Source organism: Centropristis striata, chromosome 5, assembly GCF_030273125.1.
Source record: "Centropristis striata isolate RG_2023a ecotype Rhode Island chromosome 5, C.striata_1.0, whole genome shotgun sequence".
NCBI classification, from domain to species: domain Eukaryota; kingdom Metazoa; phylum Chordata; class Actinopteri; order Perciformes; family Serranidae; genus Centropristis; species Centropristis striata.
This window is the reverse complement of record NC_081521.1, coordinates 2,662,184-2,688,764: the sequence shown is the minus strand read 5'-3', so window position 1 is coordinate 2,688,764 and position 26,581 is coordinate 2,662,184. Positions and strand designations below refer to the sequence as shown.

The following is a 26,581-nucleotide window of genomic DNA, read 5'->3' as shown; positions in this document are numbered from 1 at the left end:
CAAAATTACAAAAAAGACACAAAATTACCACAAAAAAGACACAAAATTACCAAAAAAGACACAAAATTACCCAAAAAAGACCCAAAATTACCAAAAAAGACACAAAATTACCAAAAAAGACAAAATTACCAAAAAAGACACAAAATTACAAAAAAGACACAAAATTACCACAAAAAAAGACACAAAATTACCAAAAAAGACATTTAATGACCAAGAAGACTAAAACACATGAACACTTTAACACAGTGGAGACAGAGCTGACTTCCAAAATGATTTGGCGACCCCCAGAAATCATCTGGCGACCCCAATTGGGGTCCCGACCCCAAGGTTGAGAACAGCTACTGTAAGGTGGATGCAGCACCTGAACCACAGTCACAAACAGCACACACTAGTTAGCTAACACACTGTTACAATATTAGAACTTTGCATTAAAGAAGAGGTTTGGATTAGTGTAATTGAGCATGCGGGAGCAGGAGTAATGCACCTTTAAAGTGAGAAGAGAAACAAATAGTAGAGAGAGCAGGAGGGAAGAGAGAGACAAGGAAGGAAAGATACATTCCCTGAGATCTGCTGAGAGAAAGACAGCTGAGAAGAGAACAAAGAGAGATATAAAGTGTTAGATTGTGTCTATTGTGTCAGGAAAAGAGCGTCCCACACAGCTAAAAGGTTAGCGCTGCAACCTCGGCCCACCGGGACCATTCCAATATGAAAGAGGCTGAAATGTGTGCAGTGAAAAGAAGCACCGGACTCAATAGCAACTTTTGGACTCATCTCGTTGGTTTAGTGCATGGGTCTCAAACTGGCGGCCGGCGGGCCAATTGTGGCCCTCGTGGCGATATTTTGTGGCCCCCACCTTGATATGAAAGTTTAATGTGAGTTTTATTTGAATGGCACTTTACCGTGTTTAGTGTGGAAGGTCCCTTTAATTACTTTTTTGGTAATTTTGTGTCTTTTTTAATAATTTTGTGTCTTTTAAAAAAAAATATTTTGTGTCTTTTTTAAGAAATTTTGTGTCTTTTTTGACCATTTTGTCTTTTTTGGACATTTTGTGTCTTTTTTGGTCATTTTGTGTCTTTTCTAAGTAATTAAGGTTTTTTTCTGTAATTTTGTGTCTTATTTTTTTTTGTAATTTTGTGTCTTATTTTGGTCATTGTGATACTGCCTCCAGGTAATTTGAATAACTTGAGACCCCTGTTTTAGAGTGAAACTTTTCTGTGATTATATCCCCATTAGTCAATTTCTGCGGCAATAGTTGTTGGTCCAAATCTCAATAAGTGTGACCCGAGTTAATTAAACTGCGGGTTGAGACTCGCAGACTTACTGCTTTTGGACTTTGCCGTGACAAGAAGCAATAATATCTCATAATGAGTCGGAGTCCCCTGTTGAGAGTCTAAACTTCTCATTTGGTTCCCGCGCTGTATAACTTAATGGTGTATGCATCATTTTATTGCTGCTCACTTTGGAGCTTTATTGGATAAAACACAAAGAGGCCTATTTATAGATCACATAGCACAGGCTGCCTTATCTCTCCTCTAAACACTATCTACATGAAAGATACGTGGGAGATACCAAGTCAGACCAATCAGAGCTTTTAATCACAATCACAGGCTGCCTACAGTCACTGAGAGGAATGATTAGACTATTAGAGCTGAGCTAGACACTGTTGTTGTGGGTCATTGGGCACATTCCTCACTAAGCTTTCAGCATATTGTAGCATAAAAAGAAAAGTGGGAACGAGAGAGAAAAGTAGACTTTTTTGCACCTCCTCAGGCTTTCTGCTATCTAGACTGATGGGAGACTTTTGCCAATCAAAGGTAATTTCAGAGAGAGAACATTTCCTTCTGTTGGCTACAAATTCAGACGCACTTATCACTTCAGGTGATGAAAGCCTGATTCAATAACTGAAAAAAACACTAAGTTACTTAAAAAAAAGACACAAAATGAGCAGAAAATACACGGAATTGCCAAAAAAGACACAGAATGATTTAAAAAAGACACAACATGATCCAAAAAGACACAGAATTACGAAAAAAAGACACAAAATTAATAAAAAAGACACAAAATTATTTAAAAGAAGATATACAATTATTTTAAGAAGACACATTTTTTTAAAAAAAGACACAAAATGACCAAAAAAAGACACAAAATTACTAAAAACGACACAAAATGACAGAATAAACTAAATTACTTAAAAAAGACACAAAATTATCAAAAAAGAGACATAAAATTATTTTAAAAAGACACAAAATTAATAAAAAAAGACACAAAATTATTTAAAAAGACACAAAATTAGTTAAAATGACACGGAATTACCAAAAAAAACACAAAATTACTAAAAAAAGACACAAAATTATTTAAAAAAAGACACAAAATGACCAAAAAAATTAACAAAATTACAAAAAAAGACACAAAATTATTTTAAAAAGACACAAAATTACCAAAAAAAGACACAAAATTACCAAAAAAAGTAATTAAAGGGACCTTCCACACACAACACGGTAAAGTGCCATTCATATAAAACTCACATTAAACTTTCATATCAAGGTGGGGGCCACAAAATATCGTCATAAGGGCCACAATTGACCCCTGGTCTTAAAACGTAAATATGAGGTAATGAGTTAAACATAAAAATGTAAAAAAAAAAAATAAATAAAATTGCCTACACCATCTTTAATATGCTGCTTTGTGTTTCCTGGCCTCCTTCATTTGGATCGCCACATGTTGTCGTGTTTAGTTTCCTAATTAAGAAGAATTTCAGCTTTTTGTCTGTGACTTTTTATCCACATTGAGCAGAATTAAATCAGCTCTTCATATACGTTTGTGCAGCCGTTCGCTGGCATATCAACAGCTTTGTTCCATCGATCCGTCCTCCCAGAACAAAGCTGTGAGGAGATGAAGCCCGTTTGACCCGGTGTCTCTGTTGTTAAATAGCAGAAGGTTTTATTGACTCCGCTGCAGCAGCAGCCACTTACCAGCCAGTCAGTCAGCAGCTGACAGCTCCACTAGGACACGTCTCCACCGCCAGGTGACCCAGGAACGCCATGTCAACATGGCTGACAGCTAGTGGGTGTGTGTGTGTGTGTATCAGTGTGTGTGTGTGTGCTATTCTGGCCATGAGCATTAATGCACCTGGAGTCCATAAAAGCACCGGAGCATGATTTATTCATGACGTCACGACGTAAAAACGAAGCAGCATGGAGCTCTGCCGTGTGCATTTCAACATTTTTATGTTATTGTGTGTGGTTTTGGGGTATTTTTTGTGTGTTTTTAGTTTTTTGTGTGTGCGTGTGTCTTTTGTTTTTTTGTGTGTGTTTTTGTGGTTTATATGTGTGTGTTCTGTATGTTTTTATGTGTTTTTTTGTAATTTGTGTGTTTCTTGTGTGTTTTTTGTCAAAAAAAACTAAAAACAAAATTGTTCTTTTTGTGTGTTTATTTGTGGTTTTTGTAATTTTGTGTTTTTGTTTTTTATGTGTGTTTTTTGTATTTTGTGTGTTTTTTAAATTTTTTGTGTGTTTTTGTGGTTTATATGTGTGTGTTCTGTGTGTTTTTATGTGTTTTTTTGTAATTTTTTTGATGTGTTTTTGTGTTCCTTGTGTTTTTTGTGAAAAAAAATGTGCTTTTAGTGTGTTTGTGTGTTTTTTGTAATGTTGTGTTTTTTTGTTTTTTATGTGTGTTTTTTTTAATTTTGTGTGTGATATTTTGTATTTTGTGTGAGTTTTTGTTTTTTATGTATGTTTTTTGTATTTTGTGTGTGTTTATTTATGTGTTTTTTGTGTTTCAAAATGTTAATCCAGTAAGTCAAAGTGATAAAATAATAATCAGGTGACCTTGTGCTGAAACAGATGATACCAGCATGGTCCTTATGATCATTATTTAAGTTGCATATGCAGGCAGAATAAAAAAAAAAGAGTCAAAAACCAACCAAACAGCCCCAGACTCCATCAGCATTAATGCAGCTGGCTGTGAGTGTGTGTGGGCTCACGTCCCTGCTACAAGGATCGATAAACCCCGGGCGGGGTTAATAGTGAGGAGGAACTGGCTCACCAACTCTACTAACAAACATCAGACTGTTAGCATAACCTCACTCCACCTTCTCCCCACGGAAATCCACTGCCATTGATTATAAACTCACTCACTCTGCAGCTGAGTCCACTCTCACTAGCTTATCGCGGCTACATGAAGCCGCTATCACTCCGTCACTCCACTACAGGCCGTTTAGGAGTTAACCCTCCAGAATCTGAATAAACCAAGGACAGAGGGACAAAGACAAAACGCGGATTAGACTGAAATCCAATTTAAAGTCGGTCTTTCTAGCGGCGGGGTGGCATTGTGAGCCCAGCGATTGTCCTTGAGTTTGGAGGATCCGGTTTTAAACCCCGCGGAGGCTCATTACTGGCTGCTGGAGCACCAGACTCGTCACAGAGATCACTTGTCAGTGAAGGTGGTGGTGTGATTTATTTTTCCTTTGACTTTAAACACAAAGTTTGCATTTGCTGGGTGGAGCGCTTTCTAAGAATAAACCACTTTTACAAGGAAAAGGCAGGTTGCAGCATGTTACACTGCAAAAAACAGTAAATCTGAGGGAAATGATCTTGCTGCATGGACAGATAATTTAGCTTGACAAGATTTATTAAATTAAGATTAATAAATCTAGGAATAAGCATGTTGAACGCTTAAAATGAGAAATTAACTCTTATTTAACTGGTAATTTTGTGATGATTTTGTGTCTTTTTTTAATTCATTTTGTGTAATTTTTTAGTCATTTTGTGTCTTTTTTGGTCAATTTGTGTCTCTTTTTGGTCATTGTGTGTCATTTGCGAGACATTTTGTGTCATTCTGGTCATTTTGTGGCTTTTTTTGGTCATTTTGTTTCTTATTTTGGTCATTTTTAAGATCTCTTAAAACAAGGTAAATTATCCAACACTTGTAAATCTTAATTTTTTTTTTTTTATTTGGTAAGAAACAAATAATTTGCAGTGCACTCTGCTCGGGCCTGTTCATCACTGCTTGCAGCTTTATTTTATTGTTTTATAGTTTTACAGCGAGGAGATCCAAGTGTCTGATTTGGGATACAGTTAGCACACTTCTAATTCACTGGCGTTAGCATCCTTTAGCTGACTCTGGTAAACCCGAGGCTAACGTACACGGTTGAAACAATATATGGTTAGAAAGATAAGAAGTTAGACTTTAGTTTCACACCATTTAATTAATTGGAAGCACAACATGATCATTTATATTAGTAGTTAATGTGAAGTTTTGATAGAATCATAGCCAAACAGTGTCTGATTTGGGATACATTAGATAAAGAATAAGTTCAACAGTCTGGGAAATCCAGTATTTTCCTTCTTGCCGCAAATTAGACCCTGCTTTTGCATGAGATTTTCTACTAATTTAAATAATGACATACAACGTGTTCCAGCTAGCTGTTTTCACCATGCTTCCAGTCTTTATGCTAAGCTAAGACTGCTAGCTGTTGCTTCATATTTAGTGTCCAGCCACAAGCGCGAACAATCTAACTAACTCTCTGCAAGATAGAGAATAGATAGATAGATAGATAGATAGATAGATAGATAGATAGATAGATAGAAATTCGGTTGTCACAGCAGTCCGGTATTCAAGTACAGTAAAATACAATAGAATAAAATAAATAAAATAAAATACTGAGGTAGCATAAATAAAAACAACAATAGAAAAAAACACAGAATAGAACAAGAACAAGGACACTTAAGAAGTTAAAAAGAAGAACATCAGTTGGTAGGATGGTTGGCAGATGATGGTAATAATTAAACTGGTGATATGATATGATGGCAACAATGCTATAGTGGCTAGACGGTATATAATAATAATAATAGTACAGTATTATTATTAGAATGACCATATTTTTCCAAAATGTCAAGCACAGCAAAGAGCTGAAGCAGAATATGATATTAGTAGCACTCCAATATGAACATGGAGCAAAGCAGCATTGTTGCAAAGAAATGTAGAGAGCGACAAATGGCTGATGGATCCACGGTGAACAAAGGACCCCACAGGTTCCCAGTCAGCTCCCCGGGTGGATGTGATGTGGCGAGCCGAGGCTGTGGGAGTGAGTGGGCTGAGATGTAGGAGGTCTGATTGATCCAGTGACAGCGTACAGAGAGACGACTGACGCAACCTGTAATTACAGCTTGCATGTTCTTAAGCCAGTTAAGTGAAATTTAGTCCACAAGTGGTGTAAAGACTACAAAGCCAGGACTTCTTTAAGTGGAAAGAGAGAGTGTCAGATGATTTTTTTTTAAGAGTTGCTGAACATCAACTTCTGTCAGTCTTCTGTCAGTAATTATTGTTTATTTTAATTTTTAACTTGTTGTCATCATTTTGAAACAAACTTTACAGCCTTATATTAAGCGGTTTGTCACTTAATTGAGCCCTGCTGCATTAAAATGACAAGAACGTGACAGTAAAGATTGGTAAAGTTGAGACTTCCTGTTATTCCTGTGGGTGTCAGGTGATTGACAGGAAGCAGAGTACAGCACTAATATGCATCGATTAAAGTTCTCCATCGCTACGATGGATTTCTGTCATTTGGAGTTTACAGAGGCCACTTATGAGATTAATAGCCGTGTTTCCTTTAGGGGGACGGATTAACCCTTAATAGGGCACTCATTGAAATACTTGCAAATTCCAAATTTCAACCCTAGAGAATATTGGAGGATATTACATACTGCCAGAATGTGTAAAAAAAACAAAACATACGGACCCGGGGGAGGGGGGTAATATTTTGAGAAAAAAGTTACAAATTTATGACAAAAAACATCTCAAATTAACGGTAAAAAAGTTACAAATTTATGACAAAAAAACATCTCAAATTAACGGTAAAAAAGTTACAAATTTATGAGAAAAAATCTCAAATCAATGGTAAAAAATTGACGAGATTAAAGTGGCAAATCTACAGGAAAAAACTGTGCCGATTCATGAGATTTGAAGTGGTGAATCTGCAAGAAAAAAGTTGTTTTTCTCAACTTTTTTCTCGTAAATCTGCAACTTTTCCCGTGCAGATTTGCCACTTTAATTTAGTAAATTTGCAACTATTTTCCCCGAAACAAAACAAAAGCAGCATGGCTAATTATGCACAGCATCTCCGCTGATTATAAACATTGGGATAGTGAATTAACAGGCATCACTAACTGTGCACAAAGTGTCTGGTGCTCGTTGTAAACAAACAGAGATCGCTAAATTGGTGTTGTTTGTTTGATGCTTGTTCTGGTTGTTGTTGTTTGTTTTTAAATAAGAAAGCACTTTAGAGATTTGCGCACATTGTTATTTAATCCTGGGGTTTGTTGATGTAATTTTTTTTCTATTTTCTTATATATAAAACATTTAATTGAAATAATAAGGAAAATAAACACATCTAATGAAAAGTTATGTAGATGCTTGATTATGTTAGAGAGTAAAGACAAGCTTTGCAAAAAAAAATTAATCGAAAAGACAAAAAAAATGCAAGATGCAATAGAACAGCTGTTTAAAATCCTCCTCCTGTAAAACAGTTTTGGTTGAGAATTTAAATGTGATGGCTGCATTTGCTGCTGAATTCTTATGCACTAGTATTACCTGGAACATGTTTAACACACTGTGCGTGACTTGGCTGTAGCGCGAATAACATTTCAGTCAGAATATAATTTTTTTTTACTTTAATCCATGCTAATATGAATATAAACTATATCAGTGATCATGTATGAACACTTGAAAAAAAACACGATTAAGCAAAGACTCAACAAAATAATCCAGTTATGTTAAATCTAGAAAAGAATGTGTGTGTTCTATCCCTTTTCATCATGCATTTCAACAAAGCTTTGATTAATTGAATAACTAAAGGAGCAGCTGTTGATTTAACTTCTCATTTTAAAACCCTAAACTAACTCTGTTTTTGTACAAACTTCCCTTGCGTTGCTGTTTCCCCCCTGTTAGCCATGATAGCCTTGTTTTTGTGTGGTAATCCTTGTTTGAATGTGCATATATTCATTTTGCTTCCTCAACTCTGAAGAAGAAGAAGAAAAAAAAAACAAGTGTTATATAAAAACAGGCTTATCTTGGTCTGCCAGCTTAGTTCACTGTAAGCCTCCAAGCATGGAGAATAAGAAGGGAGGAGTGGATCGCCAAGGATTCTCTGCCGCTCTCTCTCTCCTCGGCTGCTTTCAGCGTCCGCCTTGGCCTCACTGACAGCTGGAGTAAAGTCTTAATGCATGAGGCCGCGGGTTACACTCCTCGCTCCAACGTGATTTCTGCAGATTTGGCCGTAACCGTTCGACGGCGTGCGAAATGTGTCGATGCATGTTTGAGCTCCGTTTGTCACGATGTGATATGCGTCCTCCGTTTAAGGTTTCCATCCATCCAATCCAAGTTCAAAACACACGAAGTGGGATAACTGTGTGATTTAACCCTCAAAAGCTCCAAATAATCCAGACTTGTTGCCTCCATCAGACTAGAAAACAAAGCAGCGTGGAGCCCTACTGTAAATTTACCTCTAAAGTTCTGGCTGTAAACTCCATGAGGCCAGTTTCAGTTTGATGATGATATACCAAGTAAAGCTGGAGACAAGCTCAAATATATTTAGTATCAAATGATAGAACTGGATGGAACCCTCTTATATGGTAGATTTGACACCTTTGTTCACATCTGTAACATTTAAAATTCTTCATTGAGCATGATAGTGTTTTGAAAGTTAAAAAAAGATTCAAAATCACATTTTATGTTGGACTAAAGGACTAAAAAAGACACAAAATGACTAAAAAAGACACAAAATGACTAAAGAAAAAAAAGACAGGCAGGTATACAGGCAAGATGAAAAGGATTCGGAAATGGACAAAATAGCCCAAAATACCAGTTAAACAGCTGTCTATGCAGAAGATGTGTTTTTGGCAAATGCAAATATTTTTTTAGTATTTCCAGATCATTTTTTTTTTTTTTTTACATAAAAACTAGTTCTTTAGACTTATTCTTTTAAATAATTCACTTTTTTAAAGTTAACTAATTTCTTTATGTATTTATTTATTTATTTATTTTTGTAAGATACATACTGAGTGGAACATATAACAGTTAAAATAATATTGTACACAAACTTGACCAACCTCATTTACGCCATTTACGTACTTTTATTTACTGTTTAAAGTGTCTTTTATAACGCCTTACCATGAATTTTTTGCCCTAAACCTAAGGTCAGTGATTTTACAACATGTGCAAATTTAAGTTTTGGAGAAAAAGGGTCCTATGCTTTTTCTAGGGAACAAAGGGATGACCCCTTTTTGACAACCGCGGACCGTACGTGTGTGATATTTTTAGAACGTGCCGCTGTACCCAAGCATCGATTCGTGCCTAAGTTCCGTTATTTGTGGTACTGACACACGACATCGTCTGCTGTTTAATGTTGGAGAACTTGTTGGAAAAAGACATCACACTGCAGAATGGAGATTATATTCAAACAGATGATGTGATGATTTCTTTCTTTCTCTCCCTCGCTCCAGGTGCCTGTCCTGCGTTAACGGCAACTTCCCCTGTCACTGGTGCAAATATCGCCACATGTGCACGCAGGACGCCAGCGACTGCTCCTTCCAGGAGGGACGAGTCAACACCTCGGAGGTGAGGAGGCTGCACACAAACATCAATCAGCACTTGGAGTTAAACACAAACGGGAGCATGTCTATGTTCCCCTCCTCGTATGAGACTGGGAACATAGGACCCTTTTCCCCCACTTTTCCCAAAAAAGGTCCTATGTTCCCCGGTGTGTTACTTTTTCCACCATTAGTGCCAAATTCCATGGCAAATAGGCCTAGACGAGGAAAGATTAGGTCAGAGGTGGCAAACCTGCAGGTCTCAAGCTAACCCTAACCCTAGCCCTACCCCGAACACTACCCTACCCTAACACTACCCCTACCCTACCCTAACACTACCATTACCCTACCCTACCCTACCCTAACACTACCCCTACCCTACCCTAACACTACCATTACCCTACCCTACCCTAACACTACCCCTACCCTTCCCCTAACACTACCATTACCCTACCCTACCCTAACACTACCCCTACCCTACCCTAACACTACCATTACCCTACCCTACCCTAACACTACCCCTACCCTTCCCCTAACACTACCATTACCCTACCCTACCCTAACACTACCCCTACCCTACCCCTAACACTACCATTACCCTACCCTAACACTACCCCTACCCTACCCCTAACACTACCCCTACCCTACCCCTAACACTACCCCTACCCTACCCCTAACACTACCCCTACCCTACCCTACCCTAACACTACCCCTACCCTACCCTAACACTACCCCTACCCTACCCTAACACTACCCCTACCCTACCCCTAACACTACCATTACCCTACCCCTAACACTACCCCTACTCTACCACTACCCCTAACATTACCCCTACTCTACCACTACCTCTAACATTACCCCTACCCCTGACACTACCCCTACCCCTAACACTACCCCTACTCTACCACTACACCTAACACTACCCCTGCCCTACCCCTAACACTACCCCTAACCCTATTGTTTTTTGGTTGGCTATTTTATTGGTTTATTCTAAACATATTTTTAATTATAAAAGGTGTGTTTTTTATCACATGAGGGAGTTTTAACATGATTTTAATAAACAGCCTGAGCAAGAGGCAAAACGGGCTTCCTGTTTTGCCACCCCTTTTCCCCTCCAAAAACCTAACCCTAACACTACCCCTACCCTACCCCTAACACTAACCCTGCAACAGTTGGGAGCATAGGACCCTTTTTCAGAAAAATAGGTCCCGGGGAACATAGGGATGACGCCACACAAACACACAAAGACTCAGAAGCACAGACGTGAATACATTTACGAGTATCGCACATGCACACTAGTACGGTATAGTGCCGTAGCAATTCCAGGCGTGCAGCTGGGACCTGTACACCGCTGGAGTGTGTGTATGTGTGTGTGTGTGTGTGTATGTGTGTGTATGAATGAGTGCTGCTGTGAGTGGCCCAGCAGCAGCTGTTGTACTCCAAGCAGCGCTGGATTTATTCACTTATAAACAAGTCGGGGTGAATGAGTATGCAAATGGCAGCGCGCTACCGTCCCAAATGTTATATTTGCATGAAAACCCCTCATCTATCCACGAGCCGCCTCGCTCTCTCAGCCCCTCAGTCTCCGTCTGAGTCTCTAATTCTCGCCGTCTCTCACGCAAACACAGAAAATTCACACTGACAAACATGAGTGAACTTTGGTGTCTTCACAAAGTCGCACTTAGCAGCCAGCCACCTTCACTTCAGCTTTGTCTCTATTTCAGGCACACACCAGTTTAAAATCACTTTTATGTGCATGCAAGGCGACAGAAGGCTATTTGAGATATTTTCCTTTTTTCTCCCTTTCCTGTGTTCTCACCTGCGCTGTCAGACGACAAATCTTATTTTATCCTATCAGAGGAACATTTTGTGTGTCGCATGGAAACAAATTCAAGCTGTCCCCTGTTTCTCCTCTCTCACTCAGTCTTTTGCTGCCTGTGCTTTCTTTTTACTCCTCTTTCTCTTACCTACTCCATCTTTTTCTTTTGTAGAAAGGATGTAATCAGAAAAAACACTACTGATAACTGCTTTGTTTGGATGATATATTGTCCCAGTTGTAATAAACAATATTATTTTCATGTTCAGAACATATTGTTCTGCTGATATAAGGATAATATAATTGTATAACAATCCAAGTACACCCTTCCCACAGAGGAACAAACCTTTGATTTATATTCAGACATTGGAATTTAAATGTCACAAAAAGCTGTTATTAGCGGTTATTGTACAGTGTGATGGCATGTGGCAGGAAATATTTTCTATATCATATTTTCTATATGTCCCTTCTAGGTTTTCTTTGCTCTGTAATACTAGATAAATCATGGTATTTTCCAACAAAAGACTCATTGTATAGTTTTTAATTGTTTATTTGTTTTATGTTTTAGACAAAGTCTCAACTTTTTTAGAAATAGGGTTGTAGTTTTGCCCGGGTTTTAAGTAATATAAACCTTTGATGTGGGGCAATATTGAGGACACAAATCTGTGAAAACGAACAGCTAAACAACTAACTTCATAATGCCGTTAGTCCCACCCTTGGTGCTGATTGGCTAATTACTGGCTTATTAGGGTTAGACCCTAAATTATTTTCATCATTCTGTATTCCAGGTTTACCTCAATTAGTTTGTTTTTGATCATCATTCATCCTAATTTTATGTTTCCCTTTATTATGTGTTTAATAAAATCCCTTTTTGTGTCACTACTCTTCTAATGCACAACATGGGTCAAAAATGACCCATGTCCATTTTTTAGCTAAGTAGCTTGCTAAGCTAACTACTAAGCTAATTAGTTAGCTTAGCAAGCTACTTAGCCAAGTAGTTAGCTTTGTAATAAAACAAAAACTTTTCTTCTTCATAAAGTATGAGAGGCAAAATAGAAATAATTATCTGTTGTTATCAAAAACAAGATATTTAAAGAATACTTGGAATATTCAATCATGAAATAAGTTGGTATCAAAAGATAGAAACACACAGCAGCATTAAATAACATGGGAAATGAATGAGGGTCATTTTTGAAACATGTTGTGCATTAGAAGGGGGGTCAATATGTTGTGCATCAAAGGGTTAACTGAGAAACCACAGTTTTTTTAAGTCATGATGCCAGACCAGTCATTGGATAAACTGTGCACTAATATCAGGGGGGAAATGCCTTAAAAGTAGATTTTCAACACTTTTGTGTTTTAAAAATGACCAGAAACAGAAGTCCCCTGTTGGGTGCATTCGGGTCACGGTCCCCTGTTACCAATATAGGCCTGTATGTGTGTGTAGGTCAACACATGTCCAATAAACAAACCAGGCTTTCACACATCCATCCATCCATTCATTCTTAAGAACCAAACCAATCCAGCCCTTCATTTTTCTCTTTCTTTTTCTTCTTGTTTTGCCTTCTGACGTGTACTCTGTCTTTTTGGTGCAGGCGTTGCTATGGTTACCGAGACACTTTGAATGTCAGGGGAGTTTTTGCTGAATTTTGATAGACACACACACACACACACATAGTGGTGCCATCACCACATCCTTATACATGGATTATTGTTATTAAGACGGCGGAGAGTGGAGAGACGGCTCCAGTGATGGAAGGATGTGTTGTTGATGCGTCTGTCATTGAATAGATATGAAGCAATGCATATACGCGTACTTGAACCAACAGCAGTAGTTTTGTCATCACACATTTATCTCCTCTAGCCTTGATTTTGTTCCAATTTGCCAGTTCGTAGCCCCTGCTGAAAGCAATATTGCCCATCTCCGCTGCCTGAAAAAGTTTCCCCCTGTGTCATTAGCAGTAGGTTGCCAAAGTGATTGAATTCACACTACACTGGTTATCTTCCCAAAGGCATTTGTCATATTTCTTGAGGCTGACTTCACTTCATATCTGATAAAACTCATAGCATCTGTGAGTCCGTGTGCCACAGGTACATCACAGAAACACACTTTAACTTCATCCTGTGTGTACACAGATAACAGCTACACTGTAAAAAAAAAAAAAAAAAAGGTGTGTCTAAAAACCATAAAACAGTAAATCTGAGGGAAATGATGTTGCTGCATGGACAGATAATTTACCTTGACAAGATTTCTTAAATTAAGATTGTTAAATCTAGAAATAAGCATGTTGAACGCTTAAAATAAGAAATTAACTCTTAAAACAAGATAAATTAAAACTGCCAGCAGCGATGAACTGGCCCGAGCAGAGTGACCTGATGATTATTTGATTCTTACCAGGATAAAAAAAAAAACCTTTAGATTTAGAAGTGTGATAATTAATCTTGTTTTGAGAGTGTATGTGTATGTGCTGGATGGTGTGCGTACCTTATGAAAAATAAGAGTTTTTTGGAGTTGCAGACGAATACATACTTCCAACTGGCACTGCACTAGTCTGATAAACATGAATGTTGTAAAAGGGGCCAAAAAAGACACAAATGACCAAAAAAAGACCAAAAAAGACACAAAAGGACAAAAAAAAGACACAAAATGACTAAAAATGACACAAAATGACCAATAAAAGACACAAAAAGACACAAAAGGATAAAAAAAGACACAAAATTACTAAAAATTAGACAAAATGACCAATAAAAGATACAAAAAGACACAAAAGGACCAAAAAAAGAAACAAAATGACCAAAAAAAGACACAAATTGACAAAAAAAAGACAAAATGTCTAAAAGAAGACACAAAATGACAAAAAAAGAAAATGACCAAAAAAACATAAAATTATCAAAACCGTTTTCCTCACATATTGTACATATTGAAGTATTGTGATTTTTCCAGCCTCTCCTGTCCTCTCCTCTCTGCTCTGTGTAAACATCCTATACATTTTCAATGTGTATGTGCTGAATGGTGTGGTAATATCTTTTTTATGGAGTTGCAGAAGAATACATCCTTCCAACGGGCACTACACTAGTCCAACAAAAAAAAAGACTGTTGTAAAGAATGTTGTAAAAGGGACCAAAAAAGACACAAATGGCCAAAAAAAGACACAGAATTACCAATAATTATACTTCCTACAGGCCCTGCACTAGTCACAAAAACCCACTTGTACTTCATCCTGTGTGTACACAGATAACGGCTACTTGAAGTAAATCTAATTCTCTGATGTCACTTCCTGGATTATGTAAATCTCTATAAATCAGCTGTGTTGTGACAGCAGATAAACAGAGAGGCACATTAGGGGCGACCAGGCAGAAAATTGCCAGAGTCGGAGAAACACTTGAGAAGGCCATGAACAGAAATGTGTATAAACACAAACAATGAGAGAAACAAACACCAGGACAAACAAACACGGAGACAAACAAATTTGCTCCGCTCCGGTGGATCCCGGCGCCGGTCGGGGGGCCGACCGACCGGTGGAGCCGGCTGGGTCCGACGACTCCGCCGGGCCCCGGGGTTGGTTCAAATGACTTCATTCAGAATGAGGGAAATAGGAAAAATAAGAGAATAATAAAAAACCAACAGAAAAGCTAATAGAAAGAGGAGGTTTGTTTGCGTTTGTTTTCCTGCTTATTCACTCACTGATTATTGCAGCTTGTTCGCTTGTTAATGAAGTCGTTCATTTATTTTGCACGGGGACGCTTTTCACTCAGGATATTTCATGTCCCACGGATGAATTAATGCAGCACATGATTGACAGCAGAGGCAGAAAAAAAATGGCTGCCAAGGAAAACAGCCCCAGACGGGAGCTTTGACATATTTATTTTCCATTTTTTATGTGCATGTAAATCAATTCAACTACATATAACAGTAATAATAATACATTTATTTTGTATAGCGCTTTTTTAGATACTCTAATACACTTTACATCAACAAAAAATAAAAATAAAAGAGCAGTTTACAAATGAATTAGTCCAAAGAAGGGAGAAGAAGAGAGTTTGTCAGTTGTTGGAGGCAGATTTGAAGAGGTTGAAGAGAGAGTTTAGGGATTAAAAAAACTAGAGTTTTTAAAAAACAATAACTAAATGAAACTGTATTTTGTGGTAACAAAAGTAACTAAAATGAACAAATGAAACTACAACTAAAGTTATAATAATTAAAGAAATTTCATTCACAAAAAGACACTCAAAACACACAAAGACACCAAAAACACATACTTAAAAAAAAACAGACCAAAAAATACAAAAAACACACATAAAACGCACACAAAAACCCACATTAAAATACACAAAATATGACAAAAAGCACAAATAAAAACACACAAAAAACACACAAAAACACATAAAAACACATAAAGAAGACAAAAACCTTAAAAAATACAAAAAAACACACAAATACAGTTTTTTAAACAAAAAAGACACACCGAAAATACATACTTTTTTTTTTTAAAACCACATAAAAAAATACAAAAAACCCAAATAAAACACACACAAAAACCCACATAAAAACCCACAAAATATGACAAAAAGCACAAATAAAAACACGCAAAAAATACAAAACCACACACCAAAAAACACACAACAAAATACAAAAAAACATAATACACAGAAATTACAAAAAAACCCAAAAACATTTTCTCATATAAATATATTTATTTCAGAAAAAGATTGGCCTATTTTATTTTTATAGGCAATTTTTACTTAAGATATTTTTTTATTTAAATGTGCACTTTATGGACCTTTGATTTCATAAAAAATAAAATAAAAAAGTATTTTACATCAATATATCGTCCAGCCCTACAACAACAACAACGACGTGAATGAAAAGTGTCTCTGACTTTAATCATCAGTGACATTTGAATATTTCCTGTTTATGTTCTGCAGACAAAAGTAAGTTGTGTACCGGTAAGACAAACATGCTGCGCAATTAAATGGATCTCAGCAGCCGAGGCCCCAGGAAGAAGAAAGTAGGACACATAGCATTAAGGAAATGACATGGAATTATTAAGTAGACGCTGCAGAGACACGAGGCTCCACCAGAGTCATGACCCTCTGCTATCCTTTCATCTGCTGAATGGTTAAACATCTCTCCATCCTCCTCCCACTCCTTCATCCTTCTCCTCCTTTCATCAGCTCACTCGCTCTTCTCTCCTTCTGTTAACCCTTTAGCTGCCTGCTCAACCACATTTTCAGTAACTATATCTAATCCACCTGATTCAGCCATCTCTACCACTTTGCTGAGGTTTGTTTTTATAAAAAAAAAACTGTCTTTAACCCTTTGATGTACAACATGGTCTAAAGTGACCCGATATGTATGAGTTTTAATGTTCTATATCTTTGCAATAAATTATTTTCATCATTCAGTATTCCAGGTTTTCCTCAATTAGTTTGTTTTTGATCATCATACATCCTAATTTTATTTTTTCCTTCATTCATTTTTTAATAAAATCCCTTTTTGTGTCACTACTCTTCTAATGCACAACGCACAACGCACAACACAAAAATTACCCATATCCATTTTTTTTAGCTAAGTAGCTTGTTAAGCTAACTACTTAGCTAACTTAATGTCAAGTATTTAGCTAAGCAGCTTGCTAAGCTACCTTATTAGCTAACTACTTGGCTAAGTATTTAGCTAAGTAGCTTGCTAAGCTAATTTATTAGCTCACTTCTTGGCTTAATATTTAGCTAAGTAGATTACTATGCTTACTACTTAGCTAACTTATTGTCTAAGTATTTAGCTCAGTAGCTTGCTAAGCTACCGTATTAGCTAGCTACTTGGCTAAGTAGCTTGCTAAGCTAACTTATTAGCTAACTTCTTGTCTAAGTATTTAGCTAAGTAGCTTGCTAAGCTTACTACTTATCTAACTTATCTTTCTTTATGGTTAGCTTAGCGGTATCAAGCTAATGTCATTATAATATATAAACTATGTGCTATGAAATCATAACTTCTGATCATTCATTGCTGTAAATATGAAACATTTAATGTTATTCCAGAAATAAGCTGAAATAATTAATTAAGTATGTAGTTTTTGTCACTTTCTGAGATGATTTCCAAGTCAATATGGTAATTATATAGAATAAATATGTAGAAATCATGACTATCACAACTAATTCCACTTTAAACAATATGACAAATTCGGATATACTAATAGATTTACCATTGTAAGATAATGTGGTTTATCATTTTTAAAAGTTAAAATGGTTTTACAATTACTAGATTGATACAAAAAGCTGTTAAAAGGTTAATGTTCCTCCTTCCAGCTGTGACATCTTCCTCTTAATTCATTTTCTTTCTCTTATCTTTTCATACGAAGCTTTATTCCTCCATTACCTTCTTCCTTTGTCTACCTCATTCCTCTGGTCCCACCTTTTGTTCTAATTTTCCCCACAAGCCTTTATTTTTCGACTAAAACAACACGTTCTATCAATCCTAATTTCATAAAGCTTGTTGACAAATTGGCCTTGAGCAATTTGGACACAACGCACGGCCCAATCTGCCATCTTTCTGGAATAATGAGACAATTAAAACGAGCTTCCTGACACAAACTTAATTAGAGGCATCTCATCGTGACCTCTGACCTTCCGCTGGAGTGAAAAAACAGAAGAGTTATTAACACATCACGGCAGGGTCTCGTGATAATGCTTCCATTAAATTCTGTTTATTAAACTTAAGCTTTAGGGATATTCTAAAACAACTTTTTATTATCAGAGGTAGTGTCTGTGTTTTTTATTTTTATTTAAATGGCTTTAATTTACCGTGTGTCGTTAACTGTGGAACTGAAGGGCTTGGTTATTGAGGATAGCAGCTGCCAAAATAAAAAACAAATAAATAAATACATAAAAACAGCCCCAGCAATTGCATGATAAAGTAGAAATGCATAAAGAAATGCATGAAGAAAAAGTTACATAAATAAATACGTTTGGAGGAATAAATAGGCGGGAAAATGCAAAGGGAAAATATTAAATAAATGAACAAGTAATTTAATATGTGAAAAATAAATGAAAATGAGCAAAAGATAAATGTAATTAATCAATTCTTTGAAATTATTCATAAAAAACAAATGCATAAATAAACAAATAATGTAATATATGAAAAATAAATAAAAATTAAAATGAACAAAAAATAAATTGCATTCATGATTCATTGAAATTATTTATCAAGCAAACGCATAAATAAATAAACAAATAATTGAATATATGAAAAATAAATAAAAATAAAAATGAACAAAAAATAAATTACATTAATGATTAATTGAAATTATTTATCAAGCAAATGCATAAATAAATAAACAAATAATTGAATATATGAAAAGTAAATAAAATACAAATGAACGAAAAATAAATTCAATTAATTAATTCATTGTAATTATTTATAAAACAAATGCATGAATAAATAAAAAAAACATAATTAAAAAAAGTGAATGAATAAATAGGGGAATTAAAACAAAGGTAAATAAATACAAATAAATTAAGAAGAAAACTCAAACTGACACTGCATGTCAATTGTGATTATTTTTTATTATTATTTAATATTATATTTGATACATTAAATGGCATATTGATTTATCTATCCATCTTTTATTTTTATTTTTTTTACATCATTTTGGTACATCTCCATAGCTGCATGTGAGACCTGTTTGCAAAATCCAAGCTGGCTAAAATTTGTAACAGGGAAAGAAAAGTGTACTTTTTTTTTGCAGAAGGCAATTTATTCCCCTTGTTTTTATATGCAGTGTGCATATAGTTCCATAAATGAGGCCCCCGGTTGTTTTAGCAAGCTTGCTTCTTCTTCTTCTTCTCCTCTAACAACTAGGCCACCGCCTCACTCCTCCCTCATGTTTTATTGTGGATGCTCCACCTTTCGCTTCTCATCTCATCTGTCTCTCTCCATTAAACACGCCAACGATCAGAGAGGCATCTGGAGATGCATCTTTAAGCTTTAATACACTTTGAATAATTAACACACACACACACACACACACACACACACACACACACACATCCTTGCACTTCTATCTTTGTGAGGGCCCTCATTGGAATAGTGAATTCCCGAGCCCATTACCATATTCTTCACCATAGGGTTGGGCGATATGGACCAAAAGTCATATCCCGATATATTTAGACTGAATATCGATATACGATATATATCCTGATATATTTATCTCAAAGTGAGAGCAAATGTTTATTTAACAGTTTATTTAAGTGAACATAAATACTGTATAACAACAGGAGAACTATTTTTTTTTTTTCAAATCGAAGCTCCATAAAGTGCACATTTAAATAAAAAAAATATCTTAAATAAAATAGCTTTATGAAATTAAATAGGCCAATCTTTTTCTGAAATAAATAGTTTTATATGAGAAAAGAATAACGAACATTACAAAATAACTAAATATGACAAACCCTAGTAAGGGCAGGATTTATATATAAAGGAAGAAGGAAAAAAAAAGAACTATTTCAATATATGTGATATGGTCTAATTCCATATCACAAAATATTTCGATATGTCTTTTATATCTATATTTCGCCCAGCCCTACTTCACCATCACAGCTAAATGCCCAACCCTAATCCTAACGTATACCTAATATTAACATTAACCCTAAAACAAAGTCTGAAATCTCAAAAAAGCCTTTAAAAAAGTGAGGACCGGCCGAAATGTCCTCACTTTGCAAAAATGTCCTCACTCTGTTGGTTAAAAACGTGTTCCGGTCCTCACTATGTAGGAAGTACAAGAACACACACACACACACTCAGCTGAGTCTATCAGTGGCAGCTCCCCCAGCCAGAGACCTCCAGAGGGAGGAGGGGAGCGTGTTCCGTGCCAACCCCGGCCCCGGAGCCTCTGAGCTGGGCCACTGTGAGCCGTGTAGCAGCCTCAGCTCTGGAAACAATGGAGAGACAGATGTAACTCTGAGAGAAGAGAGGAGATGGTGTCACGCTGCAGCTAATTGACTTGTTGAAGGAATGATGGAGTGGGTGAACTAGAGGAGAGACCTCATTGGCTGGAAAGGTGCTCAACATGCTTGGAGCTGTGATAGAGTCTAGTTATAGGAGTGTTGCTACATGTGAACATGCATTCCTGTGTTTTAATTTGATGCCCATTGTCGCCCTCCCTTCTTGTTCTGTCTGTCTGAAAATAATACATGTTAACAAAATAAAGAAACAATGACATGTTTGTCACTTGTGGTGTTGAGTCACGTGATGTGTGGTAATTGCATTGCCCCCCTTTAGACAGTCGGACCACTGTCACAGAGGTCAGGTCATGTCAAGTGACAGACAGGTTATGTTTTGATATATCTTATGTAATAAATAAACAAAGAAACAGATAAACAATGACATTTTGTCACTTGTGGTGCTGAGTCATGTGACGTGTGGTCATTGCCTTGCCCCCCTTTAGACGGTCAGATCACTGTCACAGAGGTCAGGTCATGTCAAGTGACAGAAAGGTTATGTTTTGATATATCTTATATAATAAAGAAAGAAAGAAACAGATAAACAATGACATTTTGTCACTTGTGGTGCTGAGTCATGTGACGTGTGGTCATTGCCTTGCCCCCCTTTAGACGGTCAGACCGATGTCACAGAGGTCAGGTCATGTCAAGTGACAGACACGTTATGTTTTGATAAATCTTACTTACTGAAACTGCCGTCAAAGCTCTCCAGTGCATTTCAGTGCGTTTCATTTGTATTAGCTTGCTAGCTAGGTTGAAATAAAACAACGCTAGCTTAACACAGTTAAGCACATTTTTTTGCGCGGTTTGCACTTTCATTGTCTCTCTTGTCTCTAACTTTGTTCGCGGTCTCCAGCTGTGCTTCTTTGCAAATGTACGTGTAAGTAAATAATTCTATAGACAGTTGTATTATAAACCCTGGTTGGCACCATGGGCAAACAAAAACAGGAGTTCCCCCTCCATGAAACAGCAAGCGGAGCTGTTCAACACGAAGGTGCTGAAGTGTGGTGGGTGGATCTCGCCTACAGGGCACCAAATGTGCTAGAGCCGGCCCTGTGCAGCCGCTCAGTGACAGGAAGATAAGTATATATGTAAGCAGCTCACTCATCATGGTGATTCATCCTCTAATTAGCAACACGAAGGCTAACACTGATCCACATATCTATATTCACCTTCTGTTCATCCGGAGCCCAACACGGCCTGCTAATGATTATCAATGAGGCTCGGCTACTGAGACGCTGGTTCAATCCCCGCTGCAGCAGCAATGCATCATGGACCTTCTGCTCTGCTCAGTGTAAGGAGGTCAGGCTGCTAGGAGGAGGAGGAGGAGGGAGGAATGGGGGGGAAAGGAGGTAAGGGGGAGGACTGAAAAGAGTAAAAAGAGAAGAAAAGGAGTAAAGTGAAGGAAGAAAATAGAGAGTTGGATAGAAGAGAGGGGGGTTAGGAAAATAGGGAAAGAAGCGAATGATTGTAGGATGGAAGGAAGTAGGAAGGAAGGGAAATACATAGGAAGGAGGAAAAGAAGGAAGGAAAAGGAAAGGAAAAAGGGAAAATTGTAAAAGAAGGAAATGCAGGATGGAAGCAGGGAAAGAAAAACAAAGGAAGAAAGAAAGAGAAAGAAAGAAAGAAAGAAAGAAAGAAAGAAAGAAAGAAACAGAATGTAGGATGGAAGGAGGTAGGAAGGAAGGAAAATACATAGGAATGAGGAAAAGAAGGAAGGGAAAGAAAGAAAGAAAGAAAGAAAGAAAGAAAGAAAAAGAAAGAGGTGGGAAGGAAGGAAGAAGGAAAATACATCGGAAGGAGGAAAAGGAAAGGAAAAAGGAAAATTGGAAAAGAAGGAAATGCTGGATGAAAGCAGGGAAAGAAAGAAAGAAAGAAAGAAAGAAAGAAAGAAAGAAAGAAAGAAAGGAGGGAAATAAATAGGAAGGACGAAAAGAAGGAAGGAAAGGGAAATTGGAATAGAAGGAAATGCAGGATGGAAACAGGGAAAGAAAGAGAACACAAAAGGAGAAAGAGAGAAAGAAAGAAAGAAAGAAAGAAAGAAAGACAGAAGGAGAGAGAGAGAGAGAGAGAGAGAGAGAGAGAGAGAGAGAGAGAAAGAGAGAGAGATGGAGTGAGTCAGAGCTGTGAGTCTGAGTGTGTCAGTGTAAAGGTCAGAGCTTTGTGCTTTGTGCTTTGCTCGTTAAATAAACAGTTTGATGAGGAAGAAGCTCTGGTTCATAATGAGCTCCTCTTCCTCTGACAGATTCAGATGACTTCACTCAGTCTTAATGAATTCATCAGACACAAATAAATACACAGTCAAAGCTACACTTTCCTAAAACATGAATAAATAAACAGAAATAATTATGGTCCAAAATCAACACTATCCAAGACCCCAATAGATTTTTTTTTCCATTTTCCTAAATCTGAGGGAAATTATCTTGCTGCATGGACAGATAATTTACCTTGACAAGATTTCTTAAATTAAGATTATTAAATCTAGAAATAAGCATGTTGAACACTTAAAATAACAAATTAACTCTTAAAACAAGATAAATTATCTAACACTTCTAAATCTAAATCGCTGTGCTTTAATTTATGAGATAAAAGTAGAAATTGTCAGATTAAAAAGTCATAATTATGAGATAAAAGTCAAAATTATGAGATAAAACTTGAAATTATGAAATTAAAAAGTCATAATTATGAGATAAAAATCATTTTTTATATAAAAAAAATTGTAATATATTTTTTACATCATTTTTAATATACACAAAAACAGCAGAAATAATAATAAATAATATAACTACAAAACAGTCTATTTGCATGTAAATTAAGAATAGTAATCGATTTCATTGTAGAAAGAAAATTCACATTGTAAAAATGGTCTAGAAACATAAATGTCACACTGTGAAAGCTCCTATGATTGAACTTTAACTGGCTTTCTCAGCTTGTCTACATATCATATATAAATAAATCTATTACTGTAAATAAAACGTGTATTTTCAATAAATAGATGGACTCCAGAGGGTTAAAGAAGAACAAATGCTTGTATTTTAGTACAAACAAACACTAAACACAAACACTGACTTCCATTACTACATGGGGATGTTTCATATTCTTTGTGTAGTAAATTGATTCTGATGAATATATGAAAATAATAATTTTATGATGACTTGTACCACTCATGCGTTTCCAATCCAAATGCCACTGTTGGTTCCCATCTGACCCATTTCTCCCCAGGCTGAAGGCTTCATAAACTCCAACCCACTGTTCCTTTTAAACCACATGACTAATCATATGTGGGGAATTAGTTTTGAAGAGTTCTGATGGTGCTCGCTGTCTTAATGGTTACATTTAATGGCCATCAAACTGTTGGATTGTGCACTGAGGCAGAGCTACAGGGGAATTAACTAGAGTATCAGTGCTCTTCACTCCATTGTTTTATGCTAACAGGCTATATTAACCATATGCAAAGCAAAGGACGAGACTTTCTTTTATTCTTAAATGCATTCATTGATGACACTGCATGCACAGTTCTTTTTAAAGGCTTCTCCACCAATATTACCCCACAGATATTACATGAAGTTTAATTAACCTGTCACTGCTCAGCTATTCTATTAAAGGTCTATTAAATACACTATTGAGTTGCTTTATGGATAAAGAGTCCAATATTTTGGGAGCCTGACCCATACAGGGAACTGTAAGTCAGACTCACTTTGTATGTTCTGGACTAATAATTCTCCTAACTTTATGGAAGGGCAATAATAAATTGCTGGAAAAACCCCATTTAATATAAATGATGGTGTAGTCCTGTTGGTAACCATTTGCTTCTACCTGTATATGTATATGTTTTGTTCCATTTTACCCATTGTTATATCATGGCGGGTCTTGTTTGGAGTTGTTTTCCAATCCTGGTGCCAATTAGCCTGACAAACATCAGACTATATCACAAATGACATATAGTCATTTTTCCATAGAGGAGGCGTGGTTTACGATCGTCCAGAGTTGTTTATTGGGCGCTATGAATGTCTATCATAAGCATCTGTACGTAACTCTTAGCCAATCGTATCATTTATACCAGATGACGTATGTAGAGCGACAGAAATTTGACAATGGCGAGACGACCACAACGACCAGTGTTTGGCTAAACCCCGTTAGCTTAGCCGCTAACGGGGCTAGTTGGTAGATTAGGCTTTTGCCAAATCCTGTTGGAACGTTGTTCTTCTTTTAAAATAAACTTTGGCTCTCAACTATCTAGAACTATCCAAGTGGTTTTATTCTGTTTTTTACTGGTTTTATTCTGGTTTGAACTGGTTTTATTCTGCTTTTATATGGTTTTATTCTGTTTTAAGTGGTTTGAACTGGTTTTATTCTGTTTTTTTACTGGTTTTATTCTGCTTTTAACTGGTTTTATTCTGCTTTTAAATGGTTTTATTCTGCTTTTAAATGCTTTTAGTAAACTATGTTAATAAACAATTCATTAGACTATGGATTTACTAGCTTGTCAAAAAACGCTGTTTATGTACAGTCTATGGTATAATATAGTCATGGCATGTGTATTCTCAAGACCCAAGGAAGCTCAGTTTGACGTCTGAAGTTGTTTGGATTCTTTTATTCAAGTGCAGAAAGTGCAAGGTATCAGCAGTCATGTCATAGATTCTCCTGATAACATATGTAGCCATCGTTCCATTTCCAACTGTGTTCCTAGTTCGACTTTGTTGTTGGTGTATATTCCTTTGAGTTGGTGACAGAAGTTTCCCCTTGAGATTCATGAAGCTGCTTTGATTAAAAATGATGAAGGTAAAGTTTGCTCAAGATTTTCAAAAGTCGGTAAAAATCTCTGCAAATCTTTCTAGTGCTTTTGATAATGCTGTAATGAAGTCAAGGCATTGTTTATGTTCATACATTCATTTAAATGTCAGGATCTCAGTTGACAACAGTATGAACTCTTCCTGTGTTTTATCTTTACCACATCAGCCGCTTCGCTCCGTATCCCCAACAGTAAAGGGCTGGGAAGAGTGGGTGGACACTTCAAAAGGCTTCTGACATAGTTCAAAGTGTCTTTTATTGAACAGAAGAGCTCCTAGTCTACTGCCATGGGGTGCCTGCCCTCCTTCCACCTGAGACTACCACTCGGGAGGAACTCGGGTCATTTGAGCAAAATAGATGAAAAGTTTTCCTGTTGAAAAGAAGCACAGGGGATGAGTCACGGATCCAGAATAAAACATGAAACAGGTCCTTGCAAAGAGAAGCGATCGCTCTCAAAGTTTCTGGCCCCAGTGAATCTGCATACTAGATGTCGTAAAATCTTTTGTTGTGGAGTTGGCTGTGTTGAGTGTTGACTGAAATCTGACCTAGGACCGTTGGGACCAATGGTTTTTTTCTGTTTTTAAGTGGTTTTATTCTGGTTTTAAATGGTTTTATTCTGGCTTTATGTGGTTTTATTCTGTTTTTAAGTGGGTTGAACTGGTTTTATTCTGGTTTTTACTGGTTTTATTCTGGTTTGAACTGGTTTTTACTGGTTTTATGTGGTTTTATTTTGTTTTTAAGTGGGTTGAACTGGTTTTATGTGGTTTTATTCTGTTTTTAAGTAGTTTGAACTGGGTTTATTCTGGTTTTTTTTTTTACTGGTTTTATTCTGGCTTTATGTAGTTTTATTCTGTTTTTAAGTGGTTTGAACTGGTTTCATTCTGGTTTGAACTGGTTTTATTCTGGTTTTATGTGGTTTTATTCTGTTTTTAAGTGGTTTGAACTGGTTGTATTCTGGTTTTAACTGTTTTTTATTCTGGTTTAAATTGTTTTATTCTTGTTTTATTCTGGTTTTAGCTGGTTTTATTCTGCTTTTAAATTGTTTTATTCTGCTTTTAATGGTTTTATTCTGGTTTTAGCTGGTTTTATTCTGTTTTTTACTGGTTTTATTCAGTTTTTAACTGGTTTTATTATGGTTTCAACTGGATTTATTCTGCTTGTATGTGGTTTTATTATGTTTTTTACTTACGAAAAGTTTTCCAGTTGAAAAGAAGCACAGGGGATGAGTCACGGATGCAGAATAAAACATGAAACATGTCTCACATAGAGAAGTTTCTGGCCCCAGTGAATTTGCATACCAGATATTGCAAAATCTTTTGTTGTGGAGTTGGCTGTGTTGCTTAAACTTTTCTGACCTGGGACCGTTGGGACCAAGAAACTCATTCTTCTGTCC

General features: G+C 36.5%; 1 protein-coding gene across 2 annotated transcripts in view; it reads left to right on the top strand.

Annotated features, from left to right (window-relative positions):
- Positions 1-26,581, top strand: part of LOC131971589 (plexin-A1-like) — a 409,823-nt gene that overhangs the window by 223,185 nt on the left and 160,057 nt on the right. For both annotated transcript variants that reach the window (XM_059333098.1, XM_059333099.1), the window contains one exon: positions 9,501-9,615. In XM_059333098.1, the coding sequence (XP_059189081.1) occupies positions 9,501-9,615 (115 nt within the window). The remainder of the gene's footprint in view (positions 1-9,500; positions 9,616-26,581) is intronic.